Source organism: Nothoprocta perdicaria, unplaced genomic scaffold (genome assembly GCF_003342845.1).
Source record: "Nothoprocta perdicaria isolate Ctin4 unplaced genomic scaffold, notPer1 scaffold_376, whole genome shotgun sequence".
In the NCBI taxonomy this organism is placed as follows: Eukaryota; Metazoa; Chordata; class Aves; order Tinamiformes; family Tinamidae; genus Nothoprocta; species Nothoprocta perdicaria.
Window position 1 is genome coordinate 87960 of NW_020455617.1, and position 20827 is coordinate 108786.

Consider the following 20827-nt stretch of genomic DNA (forward strand, 5'->3'; position numbering starts at 1 on the left):
GGGGGGGCAAATTTGGCTCCTTCTCTCCCACCTTGTTTTCTGTTGCCTTGCCTCACAGTGGAATCTGTATGTGCCCCCTTTCCCGCCTTTTCCCCCCGCTTGCTTTGCTGCCCCCTTTCCCTCAGGGTGAGGCCCAAATGTGTGCACTTTCCCTTGCTTTCCACCCTTTCCTCGCAGGAAAACAAGAGTGGTGAGGGGTGCCCAAATTTGGGCCCCCTTAACCCTACCTGTTTTCCACCTCCTACTTGTTTTCCACCCCCTTCTCTCACAGTGGGATCCACATCCAGTGCCACCTTGCCTCCACATCCTTCTCTCATGTTGCGGCTGCAGTTTTGGCCTCTCTCCTTCCATTCCCCTCTCCATCTTTGATGTTTTCCATCCCTCTTGTTTATGGTGGGACCAAACGTGGGCCTTTCCCCCAACGCTCCCTCCCTTCACTGTCGGGCCCAAATGTGGCCATGCCAGGCAAGGTGCTGTCTGCTTGGCAGGCGTGAAGGCTGCCGTGCAGGTAGGAGTCCAYTTACAGACCAAGATCCCCATGTCTCTCGCTTGGAGTTCAGCCCTTACCAAGGCAGAACCTGAAATCCGTGCAGCTCCACGAGCTGCGCACAGCCCCGGGTTGCTCTCCTTGGACCTGCGGACTGGCGAGATAAACCTTGGTGCTTTGGGTTGTACCATGTCCCGGGTGCGGTTGTCTCGGCCTGGTGCGGTTGTTGCCCGTCGGAGAGGAGCGTTACCGGATCACGCTCGGTGGATGTGACGCTTCTGGCGGCGCGCCTGGCTCCTCCGTGGCGCGCGCTGCTGCCAGCAATGGGAATTGGTGCGAGCTGTGGGGCTGGGGGTGTGCGGGGCTTCGGGTTGGGCAGAGGCTCTGCCCGCCTGCTCTGCCACCCGTGTGTGGGAATGCGAGCTCCTCTCGTGAAGAAATTGCCCTCTGAATGAGACGTCGTTCGTGAACGTGCTCCCCTGCGGCCTGCTGTGGTGCTGAGAAGTGTTTGGAAATGCCGGGGTGGGCTAGTCCAGGATAAGTTTTTCTCGTGTCCAAGGAGAAAAGGAATCAAAGACAACAAAGCAACTGCAAGGGAGGAAGTAAAGTGATGCAAGTGGCATCACCTGTGGCACCATGATACCCATCCATGTGGAGAATAGCTTTTTTTTTCAGATTTCATCTCATTCCCTGGAGGTTTGCAGGCCAGCTTGGCTAATGCACTTCAGTGCCCTGAAGATGTTTAGAGCTCCACTGAACAAAACCACCAACCAACCACCTAGTGAAAACTGTTTCTATTAAGTCTATCTTAAGTGTGGTGTGTTAAGGCTTTTGGTGAGGGCGTGTGTACTCAGAAGTGCTTTCTTARGGTGCCTGGAGCCGGGTTTATTTTTGTTTTTTTGAAATGGTATGAGGATAACTGCTAAGGGAAGAAATCGGTTATTCCTGGGACCATCAAAAAAAAAAAAAAAGGCAAAAGCTGAAGAGCYAAAGGTCACACCACTGGTGGGAGTAATGGAGATCAGCTAGTAAGATAATGTTATTTGAACAACTTGCCTTTACCTGTGGTTAACTACAGTTTGTGATTAATGATCTAAAAATAAATACTTCCTTCTACTGTCATCAAATGTTGTGACAGGAGGTAACCCAAAATGTCACAGCCGTTAAGTGTGGAACAGCCTCTCCAGCATCTTCATGAAAATGACCCAAYAGGCAAAGCCTGAGTGCTGGTCTGATGTATAAAGGAGGAGATAATGACAAATCTAGCCAAAGAAAAGGGAAAAATATGAAATGCTTCTAGAGTAACATGCCCAATTCTGCTATCCATCYGTGTGTTTATGTGTATATTATTAAAAAAGGAAACTGTTTAAAAAAAGAAAAAGTGTGGGGGGAAGAGTGCTGAGGAGAAGATCTGGTAAGGAATACTTGTTGCAGAAGATTGAAGAAGCTCAGTGCAGTTGAACTTAGTAAGTCAAAGCCCAGCAAGTCAAAGCCCAGCATCTCTCCCCTTCGATGCTGGATTTTGCTCTGTTCAGAGGCCTGACAGAGAAGGGGGTAACTTGCCAGCCGGCTGCAGGCAGCTCCTCTCAGGGCCCATTCAAAATGTGGATTGTCCCACCTGGTTCCTGTCGGCAAGAAGGATGGTAACAAAGCTGAGTTTTAAATGGGTAGCTGCCAGCCGTGTCGGGTATCTCCTGGGCTGCTGGACTGAATAGATGGGCTTTCAGTGGCCCATTTTGGGACCTTCTTGAGTCATAGGCTGCTGCATTTTCTGATGACTGAGATGTTCTACTGCACAGTGCCCAGCTCAACGGTTTCCTTTTTCGGTTTCCAGCCTTGCTTACTGAGCACCTGGGATCACACTGCTGCGTCTGCCATGGGCAAGGTGGAAAGAACAGTCAGTGAAGCAGAGGTCCCTCTTCAGCCCTGTGTAATACGGGTTATTCTTAGGTTTTGCTTCCTTAGATCCCTCCAGCATGTTGTTTTCGACGGGGCAGGGTATTGTTGGATAGCAATGTGTATGTTTATTGGAGCTACTCTGTTATGAAGGTATGAGGCTGCTGGCCCCCATAGTCAGGGACTGATGAGCTGGGGAGGCAGAAGTTCAGTCTGAAGTGGGTGGTGTGTCTGACTGTCCAGTATCCTGTCAGACGTAATGTGGCCCATAAATGAGAGCCTGTGGCGTGTGCCCATCTCTTAGGTGGGCAGGGATGGAGCAAGTGTGCATTAGTTTTTCCTACTAATAAGCCTCGTTCTGTTTGTGCTCGTTTCAGGGGAGCAGCTGTTTGTTTTCCATGCTACAAGCYTGCTCCAAGAAGAGGCAGGGAGTGGAAAAGCTCCTTTTATGAGCAGAGAGTGTCCTTGTGTTTGGCTGACMCTGCTGGTGAGGGAGCTCTGAGGGGGCACAACAGCTTTTTCTCTGTGCTGAGCTGCCTCAGCAAGGCACATTATTCCGAGCGAAATGCAGCTTGTACGGAGGTGGTGGCTGCTATTGGTCTGCCCTGTGGGTTGCATTTGACTCTGAAGGAATGACCATGCTTTTATGCAATGTATTTTCCCTTTGGAATAGGCAAGGGGGGAAAAAATAGTAGGAAAGTGTGACGAGCTCTTTAAACCGTAGAGGAATACAGTCCAGCGGGCAGTTTGCTTGCTGTTAGAAATCCTTTYCTACCCCTCTAGGTAGAAAGACCTTAAAGGATAATGCCCTTACGCTTCTGAATTTTCTTGCCAAACTAAGTAAGCTTTTAGAGAGCTGCTTTCTCCTTTCTGCTTGCTGCTCCCTGTTCGATGCTCATATAATGACCTCTGGCATGGTGCTGGTGCATGTTTTCTTTTTTAAAGACGTGTTTGTGTCCCACGCGGGAGCCAGATTCCTGCTCCAGAAGCTTCCCTGGCAGCCGTTTGCTCCTGTGAGGAATTTCTCTGGGCTGGCGATGCTCGGTCAGGCTGGCGCTTGCGAAATCGTTGGCCCCTGAACTCTTGCCTGCCCTTGACACGCAGGGGACTGCCTCGTGCGGTTGTCACAGCGTGTCACAGTTCTATTTTTCTGCCTGTCGTCGTCTCTGTGTGGATTCCAGCGTTGAATTTCATACGTTTTGATCTCGCCTTTCCCCTGCCTTGGGTCCTGTGTAACTTCTCTATAAGCTCTGATGCGAGTTGAGGTTTGTAGAGCACCCGCAGGTGTCTGTTTGAGCTGTGCTTCTCTAGCAGCAGAGAGACCACCCTTTTGGAGAAGGACTTGTCTGGTGTTAAGGCTCATAGACCAGCCCCTATTACTGAGCAATCTGTTCCTCTGTTTACATGAGTCCATAGAAAACCTAAAGGATTAATTTCCTTTGCAGGCTTCAACATGAGGTGGTTGCAGTGAGTGCTCCTGAGTGATGGTCAGTGTTTGACGGTCTGTGCCCAGTCCTGATAAGAATGAAGTTCAATGACTTTTTTTTTCCTTCTTCTCTGTGCTCTGTCTAGGCATACTGCTTCTGGAAATTTTGATGAGCCAAGAGAGTATTTCTTGAGGGGTGTGTGTGTGTTTTGTTTATTTTCTTCTCTCTCCTTCAGCAAAGCCCAGGAGATGCTGAGAGTTAGAGGCTTGTCATGTGTTGGGCAGCTGATCTACCTGGGTGTCATAGTGGCCCCTTAGAACAGAAGCAATTTCTAATAGTTTATTATGCCTTCATTAGACAAGGGCGTGAGGTTATTGTGTAGCACAGAGGTGAACCTGAGCATATTTGGTTTAGAAATGAGCTCCGTGGGGTGAATGGACCTCTCGCCTTCAAAGTCATGTCCCTGGTGAAAAAARCAGCTTTTTGCACCTCTAGCTGAGCTGGGTGAGTTGGGTCAGATGGCCTGGGTGCCCTCAAATACTTCGGGATGCAGCTCTTCACTGTAAATCACCATCAGGATTGCAAGCTACAAAACGTAGTGCTGGGGTAATGGGACAGGGAAGGAAGACGGCAAATACGCAGGCTATAAAAACATGAGTCATTGTGGGTTTGTACAGTTTCCTACTTAATTGGCTGCTTAAGCAAGCTGAGCTGACTAAGGTCATTGCCCGGCCTCAGCGGAGGCATTCAGAGCTGCTGAGCTGGTGTCCAGCAAGGGCTGACGGGGCACAGGAGAAACCAGGACCTCTGGAGCAAGGGAGCAGCTCCCAGGGCGGCCAGCTCGCATAGGAACAAGAGGCACCTCTGCARGAGGAGCCCACTACGGAGGATCCACCCGTATTTACAAGGCTTGTGCTGGCTGCTTAAAGAATGTGGCTTTCCCGCGAGGTGTTAACCGACACCCCAGTCCTGTGCCGGCCTTTCTACGTGATGTGCACAGAGGCCGGTGAGTAATCAGCAAGGCTCCTTGCACGTAGAAGGAGGCGGCAAATGACTGTTACATCAGTCATTGAACCAACAGCACTGACTTGAAACAGAGGTCCGTGGCACCTGAAGACTGGTGTTTTGGAGACTCTTGATAACTAAAGATTATTCAAAAGCAAAAAGCAGCTGTATTGAAATGTTATCTCTTGAAATCTTCTTGGCATATCGGTGCTTCACAGTCGAGTTATACTTCTCACTGCCCTTCAGGTGCTTGTCCACCACGAAGAACTTGCTATGCTGCTCACAGGGTGTATGTTTTGAGGTGGCGACAGAGATATACCATTAGAATGAGGAAAAGATGGTAGAAGAGACCGCAGAAGGCCTTTTGTACTAGGTTGTCTTGTATGAGAAAGAGAAGAAAACAATGCAATAAGTAACATTCAGATTTCAYGTTCAGCACCTCAGTGTCGCGTGGGCGATGCTTTGATGTGGATGTAAACCTTGGAAAGCTCCCAAGGAGGAGCTCTCGTTTAAACTAGCACATCAACTTGTGCTCTGAACGTGACCTGCTGGTGCTTTTAAATAGATCACACCGGTGATCTAACTTCTTATGACTCCAGGTATTTAATAATATCCTCTTTAGTAATGATCTAGCACTGCTATTAAACTGAAGGTAGTGTTTAAAGCTGGAAAAAGGGATGAGGGGCAAAGCTCTACCTACTAGGGGAGTCAGGACAGTTTCTGAAATGTTGGTGATAAATCAAGCTAGCGAAACATGATCAGTTAGTCTTTGGACATGAGTATCTGCCTGGGGCTGGGCTCAATTTTGGGCCTCTATCACAAAGTGTGGTGGCTGCTTCCACGATCTAATTGGACCTTTGAGTAATGCATAGATCCTATGTGTTATAGGCTGTTGGTAACTTAACCTCTCCCAAAGATTTAGGAGGGAAACCTTTTCAGGGAWAGCTGGATATGTACTTGTTTCCTTGTGGAATGTGCTGTAGACAGTGCCTGTGTGGGACTGAAGTATGTTGCAAAGCTTGCTAAGCAGCTGAAATATCACAGCTTTAAAACCAGGCCCGTGGGGATATTTGCATGGTTTGTGCCCTCATGCACCTTTCTAACTCTAGTGGGTAGCCTGAAGGACAGGACCCTGATTTTTTTTGTAATCGGTTCAGGGACTAGGAGTTCTATATTCCTTTTCTAAGGTTTTGAGGAGTTCCTGCTAAAGGTGAGGTCTACACCAATGTGCTGGAGTTTGCCTGCTTGCATGCTGGGGGGAAGAACCCTTTCCTTTTTTTTTTTTTTTGTGTGTGTGTTTGTGCATGTCTTTTTCTGATAACGAGTATATCTAAAAAAACCCACCAGGCTGCCTTTTGCTCACGTCCTGTGTAAGAGTAGCATTGGAGGCTAAACTTTTTCTTTTTGGTCTCTAAAAGGGGAGAATACCTTGACCTGTGGTGCGAGGAGTGTTGTRTTTGAAGCCACAGGGCTGTGCTGTAGCAGCTGGAAGACCTTGGACAGTGCAGATCGTGGGCTAGTGAGAAGGAAAGGAAGTTACTTGCATTTCTGCAAGTGGTGCCTTTTTTTTTTTTCCAAGGCAGGTGTAACCTGACTTTAGATCAAAGTTAAATTTTTAGCTTTGATGAAAGTTCCGCTATTTTAAGCCTCTGAGAATAAGCGGAAGGATTAGATTAGGTAAACTGAAGTAAACAAGTCTTGCTCTTTGGTGCTGAAAACATGCATGGCCTTGGGAAATAGGGCAGATGGAGAGAGATTAGAGGAGAGGACTTTGCACCAGTCTGCGGTAGGGTGGGGTAGACCTGGGTTTCTTGGGTCCCTGGGCATGCCTGAGCACTGGTTGGTGGTGGTCTTCCTGCTTGGTGGTTTTATGAAGCATGCCTAAATCCCCTGGAAAATCTGGCACCAAAAAAGAAGTGTGCCTCAACTGTTGACTAGTGGGGCACAAGTCAGATACCCCTGAAATGTGTGCCATGTTTGTAGAGGGTGTTGCGTTGGTGCTGTACCTGTGTTCRCGCACCCTCCTCCTGGCCGGGCATGGCTGAAGGGCAGGGGTAACTTGAGTCTTCCCTCTCACCCTTAGAGTGGGCTGTCGGAGCCCTGTGTTCCGGTGCTGCAGCTCYCAAAGTTAGCTGAGCTTGTGGGCTAGAAGTCGGAGGATAATCTGGATAAGTCAATGTGTCCAAGTGCTGGAAGCCTGTTTGGGTTGCATGAACCTGCCTCTTATTTTTGTTTTGGGGAAAAATCCACTGCCGCCKAAGCTAAGCTGAGCAAAACCTACTGCTGCTATGGCCAGCTGAGAGCTTTTGAGCACTGCAAAGGGACGCCGTGGTGGCCTCTGGCCTCGTGGTGGCATGACTWGTGCTTGGTCTCCTCCTTGTATGGTAGGCCTAGCGTGAGTTGAGCTTTCTTGTAACAGTGTGACTTGTGTCGTGAGAATGATCCGTCGGGAAAGCTGTGCGTGCTTCGGAGCTCCGAGCGGAGAAACCGTATTCCCAGATTTTGCCAAACAAACGGTGGCAACACTATGTTTGATTAACCATCCGAGAGGAGGAGGTAGATGAGAACTGCTTTTCTCTGCTAGGGTGTGTGGCAGAAGCTCTTGCTTCTCTGCAATAGTAAACCTGGCTCGCCCGCTCACAAATGCTGTAATTAATTTTGTGTAATGATTCAAGCCTGATCTGAGTGCGAACATTTATTTGGCGGTCCATGTGTACCCCAAGTTCACTTAGAGGGGCTCCAGAAACGGTGGCATTCTGAGGAATTTCTTCCTCCAAGCCTGTTTTGCCATGGTCTTTCCTAGAAGGTTCCTGGCTATAACATTGTTTAGGATAACATGCAGCCAGAAGGTACGGAGCTAGTGTGGGAAGCAGTAGTTCCCGGAGCAGCTCTTGCCTCAGCGGTGGAAGAACTGGGAAAGCGAGGGGCCGTGTTGGCAGGGTAGGTGTGGAGGTGGCAGGAGCGCAGGCGGTCGGCGGTGCTGGCAGCCTCACCTGGGGAGCTGGGTGGTCGAGAGGAYGCCGTGGGTCGGGACGCTGAGCCTGCAGGAGGCGAGAGGTAGAAACCTCGTGGCTTAGCATGGGGCTGCTGCTTTCAAAACTGGAGTTACTGGGAGSTGGGTTGTGCCCTGCCTGCAGGCAGTCCCTCTTGTGTCTCCTCTCTAGATATAGTTGTTCTGAGCAGACCAGTGGGGCCCACCTGTATGCCATTAAAACAGTACGTATTCCTCTGGTACTGCTTGGGAATGAGGTCTGAACAAGGTAATAGCCCCARCGTCAAGCACAGGCACAGAGTGTTGTCAGGTTGTGTGCCTGTGTCAGAGACRCCCACTGTAACTCTTTTCCTAGAAAGAGGATCAGGCTGTGTGTGGGTGGAATAATATTCATAGCTTTATCGTCACAGGCAATCATAAAACCGGCCATTGTTTGTTGAGCTTCCTGTCCTCTCTAAAAGCAGTGTAGGGGAAAAAAAGCAGATCCAGGACAGATGGGCTCCCACATGCTCCAAAAGCCGTGGAGTTTGTCATGCTTATCTAAGTACGAGTGAAGGCCGGTGTCTGAGGTGCAGGAGCTGTTTAAAATCGCTTTGTGGGACTGAGTTGACGCACGCCTTTGGCCCAAGAACAGGTTGAACTGGCTGGGAATGAGCAGCGGGCTCCGGAGCCCGGGCATGGTTTTGTCACACGTGTTTGTGGGGGGAGCAGAGGGACAGAGCTGCCGGGAACTTCCAGCTTGATGGTGCTGGGGTTTTTGGTTGTGAAATATGTTCAGGCAGCGCTGCTTCGGAGCAATGATTCATCTGGAAAAGATGAGTGGTTGTAAAGACCACTCCTTGGAAGTCACAGCCTGCCTCTTGAAGCGTTACTTTTTAGGAGAGTTGCTTAAGTGAATATTGCTTGTTATATGCATATTAGGAACTTATTACATATSTATTTCAGCTGTGAAATTAACATTTCTTTCTTCCACAGTGGGCCACTATACGAATGGAAAAAGGCAACAAAAAGGCACAGCCGCAGCTGCTCAAAACTCCTGTTGCTAACGGTAAGAATGGAGTCAAGCCATCATGATATGACCCTCACGCTGAAGCAGGGCAGCCATCTAAAATTGAGATAGGGGTGTGTGTTTGTGTGTGTGTGAGAGGGACAGGAGAGGAKATGGGCTGGCTGCAGCTTACTGTTAGACCGACTTGTTTTGAAATCCTACTGGCACAAGAAATGCTGCTGAAGGGTGAAATGCTGCTTGTATTGGCCTGTGCTGAATGGCTGAGAAGCCCAGAAGGGTTGAGAAAACAGGGGTATGAAATASCAGTATGTTTAGTGAAACCAAGTGGGCTTAAGCTGGAGGCTGTTCCCAACTGAAGGAAGCGTTCAGCTTGCAGTATTCACTCTTGTCCCAAGGCCTGCGTTYAGGTCAGTGCTGACCAGGCTGCTGGCCAGTGGTATCAGATCTCTTTAGAGATCTGTGAGCGTAATGGCAAGTGTTTTGAAGTCCAAGCCCAGCGCTCCTCTTTCACAAGCTCAGGGCTTTSTTTCTGTTGTAGGGTGTGTGTTTTGTTTCTTCCTTTCTTTCAGTCTGCTTCTGTTTCCCTTTTGCCCTCTTGAGTTATTTCAGTCTTCAGACAAACTTGCATGCTTTTTTCTTATACAGAAAGAAAGCCGAGTAATTGCTTCATGTTTCCTCCTTTACCCAAATTTTGAAAATTCTTCTCTTGCTGTATCTTATCCCATACAGCATTTGATGGTAGGCTGTACTAGATCGGAGTTGTCTGCAAGAGAACTTTGGAGCTGTATGTGCAGCAAAAGTAGCCTGAACTTGCACAGAAAACTCAAGGAAGGGGAAGGATGAGCCTACCATTGCATCCAGCACTTGGTCTTCTCCTGTTTCCTGACTGAAATTCATATTTCTATTGATAAATCTGTCCAAAAGATCAGCTTACTGTTGGCCTCTTTACTGTGTTCACCTTGCTAGGCACTGTACCTGAAAGGAGGATAGCACTTAGCCAGATGGTTCTCTGAACCCACAGAACAGCTCTTATGTGTAACGGGGAGTGAACTCTTGAAGTGGTCATGTCTTTTGAAAAGACATGACACACAAAGAAAGTGTGTGTCCCACTTCCAAAGCAGCTTCCTTGCCCATGCTGGAGATACCAGGTGTTGCACTCTCAGCTTGCCAGGTCTGACAGCAGTTTGGATGGTGGCAATCCAGCTTGGATTGCCAGCTGTCACCAGTGGTAATAATAAACTGGAGGTGCTGCACAACAGCCCTGAACGAGGATCAAATATGACTTCTAATTTAATTTGTGACCTTAACTGTGACTTTAATTTAATGCTGTAGTGTATAACCTGGAGGAATCTGTGTGCAGCCATCCCTTTGATCTCTCCAGGCACTAGTGATAATGCCTGTGGGTGACTTGTATAGACAATAGTGTGCAGCCTTCTGTGTTCAAACAGTCTTCCGTGTTAGGTTTGAACGCAAAAAGGAAGCATTTCTTCTCTGAGGATGTCTGCTCCTGCAAAAAGTTTGGTGATGCTCCAGAAGCAGCTTGCCATGAAGGGAAGGGGACAAGGTGGCTCTGTTGTCCGTGGGGACAACTGGCACATAGTTCGCTCTTGGGAAGTATGGGAACAGGAGAGACTTGTTTTCCTGCACCAACCTGTACGATTTATTGTTCTCTGGAGCTTTTGAATTGTCGGRATGCTGGTTGGGGAGGAGAAGAAAAAAAATGAAGGTAAAAGACAAAGCTTGTGATGAACATGCTAACCTTACAGGGTCAAAATTCTCTTTGGCTCCATCCTGATGCCTTTTGAGGCACAGCTGCTGCTTCTGTGCCTGCCCTGCAATCCAGTAGGCCATTTGCTTCCAAAATCATAGAAATCATAGAGTCATAGAAAGCTTAACGTTGGAAGGGACCTCAGAGGTCATCTAGTCCAACCCCCCTGCTCACGCAGGGTCACCCAGCGCACAGGGCTGCGTCCAAGCGGGTTTTMAAGRTCTCCAAAGGGGGAGACTCCACAACCTCTCTGGGCAGCCTGTTCCCGGGCTCTGTCACCCTCACTSTTAAGAAATATTTCCTTAAGTTCCTGTGGAACTTTGGGTGCCTCAGCTTGTGGCCATTTCCTCTAGTCCTATCGCTGTCCAAATGTTGTCCTAGCTCAGAGGACAGGCCCAAACGTCACGGGTCACGGGTGCTGTCAGAACCGCCAAGCAGTGCTAGGTGGCTCTCGYGCTCAGGGTAGCGGTGAGGTTCTCCATGCCCTGCTAGGGCTGAATAGGTGGTGGGTAGGTAGCCCCAAGCACAGATCTACACTCAGTGGTGGTTGTGCACGTGCTGGGGCCGTGCAAAACTTGGGGGAGCAGCAGGGTGGATCTGAGGTGAGTGCTGCTGGGTGCCCGTGGCCATGAGGGCCTGCAGCTGTCTGCACACTCCATTTCTAGCACTGAAAAGGAGCGTGGTTCTGCCTGCAGAACTGCTGGCCACCCTGGGAGGCGCAGGTGTAACGATGCTGTGCTCACATTGGCCTCTGAGGTGTCAGAGCATGAGCAAGCGGAAAAGCCCAGCTGGGTTAGGCAATGTTCCCTGGGGGAGGAGAAATTCCTGGTGATGAGAGATGGCAGAGTRTTGAGTAAAATGGGCTAAAGGTAAAGGCAGGCATGTGTGCGTGTTGTCAGATTGAGACCCTGTAGTGCCTCCTCCCTCCTTCCTGTGCCCAATCCCCATGGGGAGGTGGGATGGGAAAGGAGGGGGAATCACATGTATGGGCCAAATGACTTGTTTTCCTGGGGTCAGGACACTGTTCCCTGGCAGAACAAAAAGTGCACTTTTTCCAGAGAATTTGAAATCTCGCATCAACGGGCTCTTCAGCGTGACTGAGGAGGCACCACCTTTCACTGCGTTACCCAACTCCAGGGTCACCTGTGACCCTCCACCGAGGGAGGGTCCATCGCCCCCACACTGGTAGCATGGGATGGAGCAGTGGCGGGAACAAGGTCAGCTGCTGGTTTGGCCAAGTGGGGAACTGTTTGGCACTGTCACTTCCTCCTGTGTTGCCTGTGTCAGAGGGCACTGTGTCACCCACTGGGCACGACAGGCGACTCTGGGCAGGATTTCAGAGGCTGGCTGCACATGTCTGAGTAACTGCATGGTAGTGCCTGTGTCAAAAGGCCATGCTGCTCTCGTGTGTGAATTTCAAGCCACCCAAACACTCTTCAGGTGCAGATTTTGTAAGTGTCGTCCCTTGAGAGAAGGGCACGCGCAGATACCTGAGTGTTACTAGGTAGGGTAGAGCTTGAGCATGGTGTACCTGGTGAAATGGCATGAGAGCTTGAGACTTAGAGCTTAAGTGTTCAGGGATTGTGCCCTGACTTTGTGAGCAGCGGGGTGGTTATATCCGTGTTAGGGTCACAAGTGACGCCTGCTGTGYTCCTGCTTGGTGCGGCCTTCCAGCTGCCTCTGGCAAACTCGTGGCCAAGGGCTTAAAGGTCGTTAAASGCTACCCCTAATTAGAAGGGGGCTCAGTATATTGCTTGCGCAGCGTGCGTTTAATTCTGTGCACRTTGCTGCTGAGCTCTCGGCGGGGCGCTCTTCGCCCCAGAGGCCACGCGGGCGCTGGCGGTGCCCAACGACGGTGACACAACAGGAGAGAGGTTAGAGCGAGGGCGTCCTGCCTGTGCCAGCCAAGGGCTGAACTTCAGCCCTAGGCTCCCTGCGTTGCGCCCGTGGCTGTGCAAGCCAAAAAATGGGAGCCAGGAGCCTCTGGGGATGAATGGGTGCAATGCGGACGTTCCCCAGAGCAGCTGTAGTCTGAAAGCTGCCTGCTGTGTATTCCCAGTGTCTGTCTTTCCATGTGCTAGCAAGACTGGCGCGGGAAGCAGGCTTGAATTCTGTGGGATGTGTATTTGAGGGAAGGCGCCGTGTGTTTTGAGACAATTGTCCCGGTTYTCTGACTTTAATCCCAGCTTTGAAACAGAGGGATTATGCAACTGGTCAGGAGGCGTCTGTAAGAGCAGTGACCTGCGCTKGGACCTCTGTAATCCTAGCTGGGTGTTCCAGGTGATGGCTCTTCTGGCTCACTGCCCATCTACATCTCGGACATCAGCTTCTGGAGCTAGATTTTGTTCACGAGACAGCAGCCCCTTGATCTTTATATTTATCTTGCCCCATTTGCTCTCACCTTTGTGGCCTCCGTGAGAAATCAGTGCTTATTAGGCTGGCATATCGGACCATTTATATAAAAAAAACCTATAAATTTGTCTAAGATGCATATTGTTTCTACTGCCAACAGTTTTCCCTTCTTTCATTGGGCATTATATGGGCAGAGTTGAACTGAAACATCACAGAATGGTTAAGACTGTAGGGGACCTCTAGAGATCATCTAGTACAACCCGAAACATGACCATTGTTGACCAACCACACTGTTATTACGCTAAGGCAACTCTAAGCACAGCTTCATCTGATGTTCTTTCTCTTGGAGGGTTTTTCTTTCTTTAATGGGTGCTATAATAAAAACAAACAAAAAAATGTGATCCTGTCTGTGCTCATGGCTTCTGTGAAGTAAGGTAGGTGCCTTTGGTCCAAAGCTGCCCTTTGCTCAGGTGTCAGTTCTCACTTCATCTTCTGTGTCAGCACAAGATGGTCTTGGWTAAAATTTCTGAGTTGATAATGTGTCAGATGGTGGGAAGGGGTTGTCTTTCTTGCTTCACCTCCGGKAGGTTGGGTATGTTTGCTCCTCAAGAGTCCGTTTGAGGAATGGGAGCTCCAGCCAGGCTGCTGAAGGGGATGCAGTATTCAAATACGCTGMTTTTCTTGTCACAGATGTAGAGCTCTGATAGTAAAGCTGTCTCCTGAAACATTGCAGAGGAGCAAGTTCTTTGGAGGATGGCTGTTATTGTACAGAATGATTTTCTCATACGGTTACTCTTTCTTCCCCAAGGCATCATAGAAAGAGATGAAACCACTATGGAGAAAGAAATTGCAGGTCTGCATCGAGTGGACTTCGAGTTCTCCGACATATTCTATTTCTGCAGAAAAGGCTTTGAGGCCATCGTGGAGGATGAAGTCACCCAAAGGTTTTCTTCCGAAGAGCTGGTCTCCTGGAATCTCCTCACAAGGACTAACGTCAACTTCCACTACGTCAGCCTGCGGCTGACTGTTGTGTGGGTTGTTGGGGTTGTGGTGCGGTACTGCTTCCTGCTGCCCCTCCGGTGAGTGCGGGAGGAACTCTGTGCATCTGGGAATGCATCAGTGGGGATCACTTTAGGAAGCATCAGTTCTCTAGCAGGAGATAAGATSAACAGAGGCCACCTGTGGGTACAGGCAGAAAACTTTGACTAAACAGCTGCTCACAACACTTACCTTCTCATTCCCCATGAAGAATAGTTTAGGGCCAGTAATTGTCTTTTCCATGACTATGCTGCCCAGGTCGGATGGATTGGCAACCGAAGAGGAAAATGGGCAATGTTGACTTGACCTCTGACCGTGTAAGTGTTGGTGGGTCTGATGTCGTTGCCTTTGTACTGTGTTTTGAGCAATATGTGGCTGAGAGTCATTAACAGTAAAGCCTTAGAAAAATGGGTATTTGGGGATTCTGAGGAAGAGCTGAACTTCTGCCATTCGTTTCCATTTTAAAGGGAAAGGTGATATTGAAAGGTCCCAAACGAGTTATCCAGCTTGAATGTCTCTCTCCTTACAGCTTTACGCTGGCTGCCATTGGGATTACCTCGATGATTGTGGGGACCACAGTGGTAGGGCAGCTGCCAAACAGCAGGTGAGTAGGGGTGGGTGTGTGGACGTGAGGGACACAGCAGCCAAGTTGGTAGCATTGCTGTGCAGAGAAGCCAGGGTGAAGACTGGGACAGATGCTGACATAGTTCATAGTGAATGACACCCACAAACAGTGTCCCTGTTTATGGCAGCATTTCTCCTTGAGCCTGAGTAGGGCTTCTGGCCAAGCTTCATACTGAGGATAGTGATTTCTGATGGGACCCTTGTGGGAGAGAAAGAGGCTGAGTTGTTGTTAAAATTGAAGAATGTCAGGAAGGTCTTGGGAACTAAAGTCTCAGGACTGCCAAGCTGAAGAATTGAGGTGCAAAACAGCCCCTCAGGTAGGGTGCTGGTCATSTCCGTTCCTCAAGGAAAGGAGAAATATGTGTGCTCATGTGACCTTGGTACAGGTACTGAGGAAGATGGAAGGAGACGAGAATTACTAAATARACTTCTCTGCTTTTAATCCACCTGGTAAATAAGTAGTGCAGTATCCTACTGAGCAACTAAGACAGGTTTCTTTAAAAGGACTAATGGGGAGAAGAGTCAGAGGAAAGAATCTGATTTCAGCAGTGTGCATTAGTGGCAGGATAGTGAGGCAGTGTCCAGCCAGGGGCACCCAGTCACGTGCAGAAGTGCATAGGAAAGGGCAGACAGAGCTCTGTGCTGGSACAGCGCCAGAAACGGAGCAAATAAGGGTTGAAGGTAATAGTGAATTGTTCAGGTCTCCCTCCCTCCCTTCCTCTTTCTGCACCTGTCCAAGTTGTAATTCAGGAGACGTGTTGGCACCCTTGTTCTGTGGTGGGGTCTCGCTGCCAAGGTCAGTCCTTGGTTAAACACTAACGCTTCTGAGGCACTGGCAGCTCCTGGGCTGCTTTGGTGCTAGGATACAAAATACCAGCGAGGGAATGTCTGCCTTGCCTGCTACCTGAGCAAACAGAATTGAGAATGATGTGTCTGGGCTGAGCTACTAAGGCAAGTGAGTGATTCAGGTGGGAATAGCCCACTGTGCTTTGAGTAAAAACCTCTCCCATCCCTGGCTCTGAGTAGGCTGGAGAGTACTGTCAGTGTGGAACTGCTTTGCAAGGTGCTCCCCACTACTGCGTTGTCTCTTTCAGTGTGAAAAGCTACCTGAGTGAACTCGTCCACCTCACGTGCTCCCGGATCCTTGTTAGAGCGCTCTCTGGCACCATCCATTACCATAACAAGTGAGTGACCCAAATGTCAGCGTTGTCCAGGCCTTTGTGTGTCCCTCTACCGGCGTGAATGTCCCTGTTGAAAYGGGGCTGCTCGTTCCTGACCCCCAGGTGGGCCTTGCACCAGATGCCGACTCACCTGCAAGTTCTAAAGRAAAGCCCACGTAACGGGGAGCGCCCTGCAGTGTTAGCCTGACAACACATTTTGTATTTGCAGGGAAAACAAACCTCAGAAAGGCGGCATCTGCGTGGCCAACCACACGTCGCCGATAGACGCCATCATTCTGACCAACGATGGCTGCTACGCGATGGTACGCGGGACCCCGCGGTGGCACGGGGGAGAGGGCGGGCGTGCCAAAGGGGAAGGCCAGCGGATGGTGGCTCTGGGGTTTAGCATTTCATTTTCACACTTAGTAGTGAGGTTCAGTGTTGGTCGGTGGGAAGAGTGCAATTGTGCTGATGTTGGACTACACAGAAGCTTTTGTTCTGGTGAAATTGCCCTGCAATGTCAATGCCAAGAAGTTCTTCTCATTTTAAGCTCGAGTTTTATGTGCTTCCAGACCCTTTTAATTGATTGCATTTCACACATTTTTACTGGCATTTCCCAATCCTGATTTGCAGTCTCCAGCAGGCCTTTTTCTTTTTTCCTTTTAGTCATAGGGATACAGAGAGGAATCTGTACTTTGCAGGAGTTATTTTTATGCTAACCTGTCTCATTGGTCCTGCAGGTTGGCCAGGTTCACGGTGGGCTCATGGGCGTTATTCAGAGAGCCACCGTCAAGGCCTGTCCTCACGTCTGGTTTGAACGCTCAGAAGTGAAAGACCGCCACCTAGTGACAAAAAGGTGAGTTGGGACTCGAAAATCAAGGACCCAGATTAGGAATTAGAAAGCTGCCAAAACAAAAGCCAAGGGAGGTGAACGTGGGAAGGGACACTTGGAACCTCCTTGTCCTGTAAGGACTTGGTGTCTTGCAAAAGCATCTCCTGAGGGTAGGACTGAGGGTATCTAGTTGTCTAGTTCCGAAGGGTGGTGGCTGCTGCTTGCAAGCCCTGATGATAGGGACACCAGTGACCTGGAATTCCGTGTTCCTGATGGAACCTTCCAAGCAGGAGGAGCAGGTAGGAGCGGGAGTGCTCAGTGTAGCAGCACAGTGTGTGCCAGCAGTTAGAGCAAGAGCAGTGCCTGGCTCATTCAGAATGGCCTGAAGGTGCGTGCTTGGAGAAAATAGACTTGCCAAATGTCAGGCCCCCAAATTGCTCAGGAACACTGGAATGCTTGACAAGCTTCACAAGGGGGAAGTGTTTCAGACTGAAGGTTTTGGGAAAGATTGGATTGTAGCTGAGCATAACAAAAGATCTGATTTGGGTAACCACAACTCTGTTTTGTTAAAACACATCTGCTCAGAGAGTCAAAGTGGAGAGAAACTATTTATTAAACTTTGTTATTTGCTTCTGCAGGCTGAGAGAACATGTGGCAGATAAGAGCAAACTTCCAATTTTAATTTTTCCAGAAGGTAAGAAACAGAACAGCTCTTTTTCTCTATTCAACATAATCTCACCTGTGTCATTCTCTTGTCATGGCTTCTGATGCTCTAAGGGAGCTAACCCATTGCTTAGACTTGTATTAGGACTTGGATGTTATTTTTGCCTTTCTTAAAAGGCTTCGCAAAGACAAYGGTGTACGATCTCTGGCTATTGCGTCTTCTGACAGAAGCTGTATGCAGAAGAAAGGGAATATTATTTGCTTTATTCTGTGAATCTAGTGGTCTTTCTCTATTGCACATGGTCTTGACTCAGCCAGGGAGTCTGTCACAGGACCAARGGAAAGACAGGAGCGGGGAGATGCTTGACTTGAAGGGGTCTGCATTCGCTCCTCAGCACACGCAAGATCTGTTGCTGCAGTCTTGGGGCACGCTATGTGAAGCAATGTCTTTCTCTTCTGGACAGGCACCTGCATCAATAATACGTCTGTGATGATGTTCAAGAAGGGGAGCTTTGAAATAGGAGGGACAATCTATCCTGTYGCAATCAAGGTAAAGGGAAATGAGTGTTTAACCCTTGGATGTTTGGGAGTTGTTCTCWCTCAGCATTTAGGAAGCTGTCTCTGCCCAGCTGCTAGTAAAAGCTGGAGCTTGATGGAGCTGGGGGGCTGAGGCAAAGAGGAAGGGGAGGGAGAGGGGGCAGGAGGAGAGGGTTGGGGTGGAGGGGGGAGCTGGATAGGGTGGTGGGGAGGGAAAGGCAGAGGTGTGGGAGGGATCCCTCAGTTTGTGGAGCTCAGTGCCTAGGACTGGGAGGGCTGCTGCCCTCCAGAACACTGGAAGGAAGGCTGCAGAGGGAGACCCACATGGTCCTTCYTGGTGCTGGAAGGAAGAGAAGCCTGGAGCTCACAGGAGAAGTGGCTCTTGTGGTGGTTCCAGCAAACAGGTGACCACCCCTGCCATGCACCACAAGATGCATAAATGAACATGGGTTAACATCATAAAGCCTCCCGTTAAATAAATGCATTAGATGTGAATATTCTCTCTGGCTTGTGCCTGCCAGTATCCCCCTGAAATCCCCAAGAGGCCATGGCTGCCTTTGAGCAACTGTTTTCCAKCTTGCCTTTTCTGATCCTTTCCAGTATGATCCGCAGTTTGGAGATGCCTTCTGGAACAGCAGCAAATACAACATTGTGAGCTACCTGCTGCGAATAATGACCAGCTGGGCCATTGTGTGCAATGTGTGGTACATGCCACCCATGGTTAGAAAGGTAACTTGCCATATGGGTGACTGAGGGGGGTTTAAGATCCACACTGTCTCTGCAAGCGCTATTTTTCCCCCTTGTTTTTCCTTCTCTTTCCATGAACTTCTGCCCGCCCCTTCCCCAATGTCCCTATCCAAATCAAAAGGGTTTTATCCTGGACTCTGTTAGTGTTGATTTTTGCCCTGTACTTGAACTTTGCTTTTCCTGATGTATTTTCCTAAAAGATTGGCTAATGCCAGCTAGCGTGAAGAGTATATTCTTAGTTTGCGAAATAGGCCGTGAACTCATTGTACTGGAGCAAAACTTTCCCCTCATTTTAACATTTTGGGGAAAAACTGAGAGCTAGATGAGTAACACATAGGAAGCTCAGTTCATCTTGGGCTCAGGAGGGAGGAGGGATCTTTTGTCCTCAAACTTTATCTGCTGAAACAGCAGATGAAAACAAAAAAGTATGATTCAAGTCTTTCTAATCTCATTATGTCAAACTTGAAACCCTTGAAGGAAGGAGAAGATGCCGTTCAGTTTGCCAACAGAGTGAGGTCTGCCATTGCTCAACAGGGAGGACTGACCGAGCTTCCTTGGTGAGTAATGCCAGCGTGTTCTTAAGCGTATATACAGCCTACCTACACTTATAGGCTTATCTTTACTATAGTTTTCCATAAGATGGGCTGCTGCTACGGTTTAAGGAAAGGTCTTCCCACTTAGTCAAGTGTTTTTATTCGATTGTAGGTGCAGCCTGGTATCGTGATTATGCTTTAAAAGGCTAAGCTTTACATTTGGCCTGTATATTCATTAAGGCTTTGATTAAGCCTTTCTAGTAAACACACTTAAACTTGTATTTAAAAGTTCCTAGGAAGAACCTCCTGAAACATCTTGTAGTCAATTCTAGAATCTTTTTCGAAGATATTCAGTATAATAATAATTTTGATAACAATAACAAACTTGGAGTACTTTTGYTCTGTTCTAGGGATGGAGGCCTGAAACGAGCTAAAGTCAAGGACACTTTCAGGGAAGAACAGCAGAAAAACTACAGCAAGATGCTAGTAAGAAACGGATCAATAGGAAATCTGTCTACAGGAACGGAGTCAGACTGAACGGTGGTTTTCTTGCRCAAATTTTGCACAACCAGCCTTAGCAGGAATAATTGTTTTTAATTACAAGGAAAAAAAAGAGCAATGAATCCCTCTTGTCATGTGTGTGCATATTCTCTGTGTGGCTGGTGCAGAGCCTGCCGGGGCAGTGTCTCTGTATCTCTCCCTCCTTCGCCCTTTTCCCCCTCCCTCTGCTATCTCCTCCTCATCTTCACTGTAAGCATGATGATACACTGCTGTGATGTGGCTCCTGGTAAGGACTGGAGAGAGTTCAGGGACGCAAGCACCAAAAGCAGCACTCTGCTTGTTCTGAATTGGTAAGGCTGGGGCAAGTACCCTGAACAGAAGCTCCYGGAACACTGGTTGTGCAGGTACTGCGTGGTTGTGGTAACTGGCAGCTTCACACGCAGCCGAGTTGTTTGTTTTCTCCCTGATGCTCCCAGGCTTGTTGGGAATTTGTATATAATGTGGTTTAGGATGGTGTCAAAATCAGGGCTGACTCTGGTTACCTTGCCTAGGGTGTGTGTGGAGGAGGGTGGCAAGGACTATAGATCCCAAAGGCTAGAGAAGGAGCTGCTGGGCCCAAAGTGCAGCTTGAGGACATGGGGAATTTGGCAGCCTTGTGACATGMGAATGACTTCATGGGAACTTGAGTCTGAAGGGTGATGTGAAGAGCCAAACCCTCCACCTTGCTGTCTACTGCTACTGTTCATTTGCCTTTCTTCAGGCCAGGAGAGCTATCTTAAGGGTAAGACCCAGTAGGCAGCTGAAGAGGTTAGATTGTGGCAGATGGGTTCTGGGAAGTGGATTTGCAAGGTTACTTTTCTGGAGGAAAAAGAAGTATTGCTAATGGCTTAAAGGTCTTAAGAGTATAACTCTAGATCCACTGTGATCTGGGCCAGCAATAGCTATGACAACTCTAAACAGGATCCATAAGTCATCTGTGATACAAGTGGCATGTTGAAAACTATAATGTATTGCTGTCTTAATGTAAAGAGAAATAAATTCTATATTTCTAATGGGTCTTGTGTGGCATTTATGTTCTGTCCTATGTGTTTAAATAAAACAATTATGTTTTCTGAAGACTCTGAGTTAGGGTCATAGAAGCTTAACTGACTCTGGCCTGGGGCACCATCTGATATCTAATGTGAATTTTTCTCCTCTCCAACAAATCAAGGTGTYTCTTCTGTCCAGAAAATAGAAGCGACTTGCACATGGTGCAG

General features: G+C 48.7%; 1 protein-coding gene across 1 annotated transcript; it reads left to right on the forward strand.

The window, feature by feature from the left end:
* The first annotated feature begins 4803 nt into the window (after positions 1-4803).
* On the forward strand, positions 4804-20580 carry LOC112951894 (glycerol-3-phosphate acyltransferase 3). The gene is made up of 12 exons (XM_026044667.1): positions 4804-4816; positions 8783-8855; positions 13745-14015; positions 14504-14578; positions 15693-15782; positions 15988-16081; positions 16499-16614; positions 17229-17284; positions 17718-17803; positions 18391-18519; positions 19015-19094; positions 19481-20580. Exons 2-12 carry the CDS (start codon positions 8798-8800, stop codon positions 19605-19607), a joined length of 1182 nt encoding a protein of 393 aa, XP_025900452.1. The 5' UTR covers positions 4804-4816; positions 8783-8797; the 3' UTR covers positions 19608-20580.
* Positions 20581-20827: the final 247 nt, after the last annotated feature.